The sequence below is a fragment of the Tribolium madens genome, unplaced genomic scaffold, assembly GCF_015345945.1.
Source record: "Tribolium madens isolate multiple individuals breed KSU strain unplaced genomic scaffold, Tmad_KSU_1.1 Scaffold_3;HRSCAF=73;Tcas5.2_LG2, whole genome shotgun sequence".
Lineage (NCBI taxonomy): Eukaryota > Metazoa > Arthropoda > Insecta > Coleoptera > Tenebrionidae > Tribolium > Tribolium madens.
The window spans coordinates 10,599,757-10,606,613 of NW_025401006.1; the positions used below are offsets into that span (position 1 = coordinate 10,599,757).

Consider the following 6,857-nt stretch of genomic DNA (forward strand, 5'->3'; position numbering starts at 1 on the left):
CAAATTAGCTATACAAAGCATTTGCAAAGCATAAAAGTGCGTTAATAGTACAAATAATTTTTAGCACTTGCTCAACTCCGGTAATTTGACTTGTAAACAATTTTTGTTTTGATTTGACATTTGACATTTTATTTTAGTTTGACAAATGTATTGTAGGCAGTGGATGTGTTTATGTGTTTTGTGAATTGGTAAAAGTCACATAAATTTAAAGGTTTTGATTACTTTTGTCAGAACTTGAATTTTAATAAAATTGTGTTCGTGTTAAATAATGCTCAAAATTGTTCCAAGTTGTTCCACTTAAGTGTGACCCTATTAACCTATCGCCAAGCTCTCGGTTAATTGAGCATGATTAAGAAAAGTTTCACACTTCCAGTAATAGTAACCATCATGTAATGAAACAATTCGAACATTAAGTTAATTAAGTCATGCTTAACCTCAACATTACAAAAATGTAAAATACCTAGGGATAAAGACATGTGGACAGTAGTTATTTCAGGGTGTGTGTCATTTTCATTGGTAATGTCGTTGGCGTTTTGTCTTTGCTGGAGGAAGAAGTCGCCTAAGTAAGATTTTCGCTTTTACAGTGCTTGGATTGTTATTTTTTTGTAGAAATGACTTGTTAGGGCTTGATGGCATGGTCATTCAAAAAAACCCTGACGAAAATGTTAATCACTTGCCCTCTGCTGCACCATGTGTTGTTGACGGCCTAAATGCTAGTGCACACAGTGCTGACTTTAACGATTCTAATAATAAAAGGTATTGTTATAAATTACATGTTTATTGCGGATTTGAGTCAGGAATTTCATTTACTTAATGGATATTTATGGAAAGTTTGTTTGCACATTATGCATACCAAAATAGCTTTGCTTGTGACACTGAGAATCTGGAACTAAAATACACTGCTTGTATGTGTGATTTTTCAAGATTTTTTTGTTGGAATTTTGGTATTGCATGCACAAAGCCGCACATGTGAATCATTTTTTATATGGGGTTAAAATTTCATAATTTTAGAAACATTCCTGCCAATAATACACGAAGAAGTCTCCCCGATATTCCCTCAGAACAAGGGATTGCGCTTGCTAATTGGGAACCTATAGGTGATAATTCTTCAGAACATTACGCCACAGTTGGGCAATATCAAAATGGTATTAGAATATTTTTTTAATATTTTATAATAACATTTTTTTTGCAGCAAAGCGTCATACGCTACAGAACGGTGTTGAACCCCGTCCTAGCCTGTCTCAACACAGTTCGATAACTCAAGCCGACGATAATTCATCACCTTATGAAAAGGTGAAATATGACAAAATCAAATCAAAAGAACACCCTTATGCACAATTGCAGCCGACGACAAGCCGACAGGCAGCTTTAGAAGAAAATAAATTGCTTGGTGAAGAAAGAACAACTTTGTTGAGGTGATTTTTACAACAATTGAAGCTTTGAGTAATATATTTGACATTCTCAGACCTAGTGGATCGAGTACCTCATCAGAACCATCAGCACCCCCACGATCACGAAGATCATCCGCCCACAGTGGACTAGGGGTTGATATTCCGGCAGCTTCAGCGGTGGCTGGAGGTATTGCTGCTAGTCCAGAATTGCCTTATATGACTCCGCCCGTAACGCAGGCTAATTTTAGCGGGGATTCACAGGACTCTTCGAGTATGCTTTTATTTAAAAAAATAATCTTGTACGACAACATTTGTTTCAGAGGGTTACACTAGCATTAGTGTAAGAGAGCCATTAGCTAATATTATAGCGCAAACAAAAGAAATGAACAAAAAGAGGGATTTAGACCAGCATTATTCCACGGTGTCTGATGATTCAGGTAAGTGAATTTTGTTTGATAATGTGGTGTAAATTTTTGAGTGTTGCAATAATCATTCTTAATCTAGATTTATATTTTGATACGGATTAAATTACATGCATTTTAGTCAAAGTATAAAAGTACATACTGCAAGGACATTTAAAATAAATATATTTTATCATAGTTAATGGGGGAGATTTGTATCATATTTTTTAATAATCTTTTGAGAAATAAAAAACATGTATTATATCAAAAAATATGGTTCGGACAATTTTTCTTGAGGGAGTCATATTTTCTAAATGTTTGATCTTGTCCTGTCTCTTATTACAACGATTTAAAATTTCAAAATAACCTAACATTTTTTGTCTGATTTCAAATATAAACTTTATGATAAAAAATTGATTTTTTGTAAAACTTTATTTTGCTAATGAAAATATATTTTATTCGAAAACTTGCTCAAGTATATCATTATTGCTCTTGCATATTTATTGCATTGTTTCACTGAATTTTTCTGTAGCTCTACCAATTTTATTTTTACGTAATTTATTACAGGGTGTTCCAATGAAAACGAGCCACCCCGAATATCTCAGAAACTAAAAAGACTGCAAAAACGCCGACACAGATCAATTTTGTTTCTGAGGGGGACATTTTTTGACGTAATTTTTTAAGCACCCTCAGTAATCCCCTAACCCCCACATACCCAAACTTAAAAAATTTAAATAGCACTATCCTACTTGTGGCACATCGAATGAAAGCTATTTTAACAAGCTTTTTAAAACTTTTTACCAAAATTGAATCAGACCATCCATTCATGAGATTCAGGGTGTTCTAATAAAAACGAACTAGAAAGAATTTGCAAAAAAAACCGAAACAGTTTAATTTTGTTTTTTAAAAAGACATCTATTGACACAATTTTAAAAGCACCCCCACTAACCCTCCAAGTTTTCCACCTCAATTTCGGAATTTCAAATGACACTGACTCACTTGCGACAGATCAAATAAAAGTGTTTTTAAAATGTTCTTTAAATCCCTTTTCTAAAGTTGAATGGAATTATCTATTCATAAGATATTCGCAAAAGATAATGTTCCTAATTAGTAATTACTTTTAATAAAAACTATTTAAAAAAATTATAAGAAACTTACTAATATTGTTATTGGCGCTGTAAGAAACTTGTTTTTATTTCTTTATTTTATTGTCAAAATAATCGTACTAAAGGAGAAGGGATAATAAAGTTTCTTATAATTTAATGTAAGTATCTAAAAAATAGCATTATAGTTCTTAAGTTCCTTTGTACCAAAAGATTAGTTTTTTTGCCGATATTTTATGAATGTATAGAAACCATTTCATTTTAGAAAAAAGCTTTTAAAAAGCATTTTAAAGGTGTTTTTATTTTTTGTATCACAAATGGTTGGTGCTATTTGACATTTTAGAGTTAAGTGGCACAGAGGTTAAAGGGTTAGTGAAGGTGCTTTTAAAATTGCGTAAAAAAATTACCCTTTTAAAAACAAAATTAACCTGTTTACCTGTTTCTTTTTTTTTTTGCAAATTCTTTCTGGTTCGTTTTTATTATGGTATCTCATGAATAGATGGTCTGATTTAATTTTGGTAAAAAGTTTTAAAAAGCTTGTTAAAATAGCTTTCATTTGATGTGCCACAAGTAGTGTAGTGCCTTTTAAATTTTTAAAGTTTGGCTGCGTATGGCTTAGGGGGTTACTGGAAGTGCTTTAAAAATTACGTCAAAAAATGTCCCCCTCGGAAACAAAATTGACCTGTTTCGGCGTTTTTGCAAAGTCTTTTTAGTTTCTGAGATATTCGGGATGGCTCATTTTCATTGGAACATCCTGTATGTTCCTTACAACAAAAATACGTCCTAATACATTATCGAATCACGTTTAAATTTATGTTTAGTTCACCATGAGATAATTATTTCTGAGAGTTTGAAATAAATAATCCACTTAGGTAGATGAACATGTGTACACATGTATGTATATTTTTTTTTTCTTATCTTATTAAGAGAGGGTCCTCCAAAAAGTACTTGTTAATACCCACATTTAGATAAGAGTTCTTTAATAGATAGATTATTGTCTTAAATTTAAATTTTTATTTGAGACGATTATTTAAATAAGTATGAAATGAAACTTTGTTAATTACAAATAACTGACTGTATTATTAGATGATGTTTATACGACGATACCCGACCCTAACAACCAAATCTACACGAGTGAAAGCGAAACCTACGCCCGAATCCCTGCTCATCCTATAACCGTCGAGGCCGAAGTCAATCCAACCCCTCGAAATCGCGAAGGCGACGAATTTTACGAACCAGCACCCCAACCACCGCCTCCTAGTGTAACTAGTTTGAAACAAGTAGCTGGTCATTCTCATTCCCGCCAAGGTAAAAATGATCTCAAAAAGTTGGCCAACCTGTTTGACTTGTTTCTTAGCCTCCTCGTCAAGCTCCATAGCTAATATTGGATCCCCTAAACCGGAAAAACGTCAAGCGAACTCACCCTTACCTCCACCACCTGGTTCTAGTTTTGATTTTCCGCGAAATTTGGATGATCTCTACGCCAAAGTACACAAAAACAAGAAGAAGGAAGATTCTGATGGCGAGAAGACTCCTGAGAAGGCGAAAAGGAGTGGGGATAATACGAGTCGAAAGTCAGTGTCGAGTTGCAGTTCTTCTGAAGAAAAGAAGTTCCATTCGGTACAGGGACATCAAGAACACAATTATGAAACTTTACGGAAGTTGAATAAGGATTGTAGTGATCCTGGATATGAGAAAATTAGGCATGAGGAACCAGGATATGCCAGTATTAACGGGCCTGAGAGTATAACGAGCTCAGATCCGGGCTACGAAGTTTTAAAACAGAGGCCTCCCTCGGAACTAGACCCCAACTATGAAGAATTACAACATCGAAGTTCAAACGCCAGTGATTCCGGTTATTCGAAAGTCAAGGACAGCGACGGTTATTCGGTCGTTAATAAACAAAAGAGTGACGATAAATCGAGGACGTCAAGCAGTTACGGTAGTAATTCGCAAGATTTTAGTTTAGATGAACCAAATTATGAGAGTATGCCGAGTGAATCCTTGTCTTCCGAACATAACTACGCAGCTCTAAAGTCGGGTGGAAGCGAATCGGATCCGAATTACGAATCGGTGAATCAAAGTGATCCGAACTATGAGAGTGTGAGGGATTTGGAAGAGCCTCCGTATGAAAAATTAAACGATGGTGATTCGAGTAAGGCGGATTCGGATATTCAAGGGTATGAGAAAGTCATTGGGCGCGGGTATGAGAATATTGACACTTCGGAGAGTTCCAATGGAGCTGGGGATACGAAATCTCAAAAATCTGGGCCGCCGTATGAACATCTGAATAACGATACTGATTCGGAAGTGCCTGGGTATGAACGCATCAAAAGTAAGGAAAATGCGTCATCCAGCATTGACTCGAGTAGTTCGGGGAAAAGTGAGCCGGCTAAAGGGGATAAAGGGTCGAGTATACTTGAAGAAGATGCAATTTTTCAAGTCTAAAAATCGTGCCTACAATCTGGTGCTAAACAAGTTTATACCAATTAATTATTTTCAAACAGTGATATAATTACTTAGATTAATCTTCTTTTTAGATTCGAAACTAATTCAAAGTAGAGATTTTTCTTTTATAGAAATTCTATTTTGATGTCGTGATTACTTAGCTAGAGTTTTACAATTTTTCAACGAAAAGTGAAGTATGTATACGTATTAAGTACTAATCAGGATGTGTTTATTGCATTTATGTTGTCTCATTTGTCTTCCATATAATTTATTTCATTTGCTCTGTGCCAAATAGGTATTCAGTACTTTTTTATGTTACTGTGTTTACAATAGACTGCTTTTAGATGATTTAATGATATATTTAGTTACAAAATTGTTGCAATATTAAAGATTAATATATTTATAATTTTATTTATATTTTATCTATTTATTATAATGTGTAATATTTTTAATAAAAACTGTTTTTATTTAGGTCGTTGTTTAATGTCAAAACAATATAAGTCATAATTTGCATATTCAAGATTATTGAGGTTGTAGTTTCAAAATAAAAACTACTCAACAAATGTAATTTTTAACGCAAAATTTAAAAACTAAAATAATTACATTTTACCCGGCGCATTCACCATTTTTGAGACCTAACTAAATGTTTTTGATAATTTTAAGGTATAAAAAGTTGTTTGTAAAATAAAAGGATTTAAGTATATTAAACTATAAAATGTCAGAAAAGATAAATAATATTTTAGCAAACAGAAAATATTTTAGAAAAAAGAATTAAAAGAACTTGGTTTTGTTTATGACAAGAGAGTTAGTCTAGACAACTTTGATACAAAAATACTATCTTTAAAAAATATTATATACAGGGCGATTCACACAACTTTACGACCCTGACGAACTTTAAACCAGTAATACGTCACTTAATTATAACTTGATTTAAAAAGACTAATGATTATAAACTTATTTGAGATTTGGACATCCCTCATAAAAATCTAATAACGCCAATCAATAAATAAATGACTACAATGGAGTAACAACACATTTTTATTTTAGTAAAGAAAGGGTGAAATGTGTGAAATAGTAAAAAAAACAGTGAAATAACTCAAAAAACTAGAGAACTTAATGCAACAAATTCTCAAACTGATTTCCATTATTTTGTAAACATGCTTGACTGCGCGTCACAAAAGACTGTCGAACTCTCACTAAAATGTCTGTAATTTCTCGGCATGCAGGACGAATTATACAGGGTGTTTCACATCAGGCCTGCGCCTGTAAGATGCAATCAATAATACAGTGAGAAAAAAGTCTGTCTATCAAGCAAGCGTAGAAATTTAAAACGTATGTCTATGGAAGATAAAATGTCACAATGAGAAATGTCAAAATAATTTTTATATTTTTTATGACAGGAAACCGTGATGAACGATTTTTGTGAACAAACACCAACAAGATCTCATTTTAATTTGTTTTGAGACGTTTCATAGAATAATTCAATTTAATTAGCTCAACGTTTTAATTTTTAT

The 6,857-nt window shown here is 33.1% G+C and overlaps 1 protein-coding gene across 2 annotated transcripts; it reads left to right on the forward strand.

Moving 5' to 3' along the window:
- The first annotated feature begins 113 nt into the window (after window positions 1–113).
- On the forward strand, window positions 114–5,814 carry LOC123007355 (dentin sialophosphoprotein). Of its 2 annotated transcripts, XM_044402614.1 has the most exons (8): window positions 114–563; window positions 610–756; window positions 1,012–1,145; window positions 1,193–1,415; window positions 1,466–1,662; window positions 1,712–1,828; window positions 3,982–4,203; window positions 4,253–5,814. In XM_044402614.1, the coding sequence occupies exons 1-8, from the start codon at window positions 475–477 to the stop codon at window positions 5,341–5,343; spliced, it is 2,220 nt and encodes a 739-aa protein (XP_044258549.1). In that variant the 5' UTR covers window positions 114–474; the 3' UTR covers window positions 5,344–5,814. The 2 variants fall into 2 exon arrangements, with proteins under 2 accessions (XP_044258549.1, XP_044258550.1); XM_044402615.1 differs by lacking the exon at window positions 610–756.
- The last annotated feature ends 1,043 nt before the right edge of the window (window positions 5,815–6,857 follow it).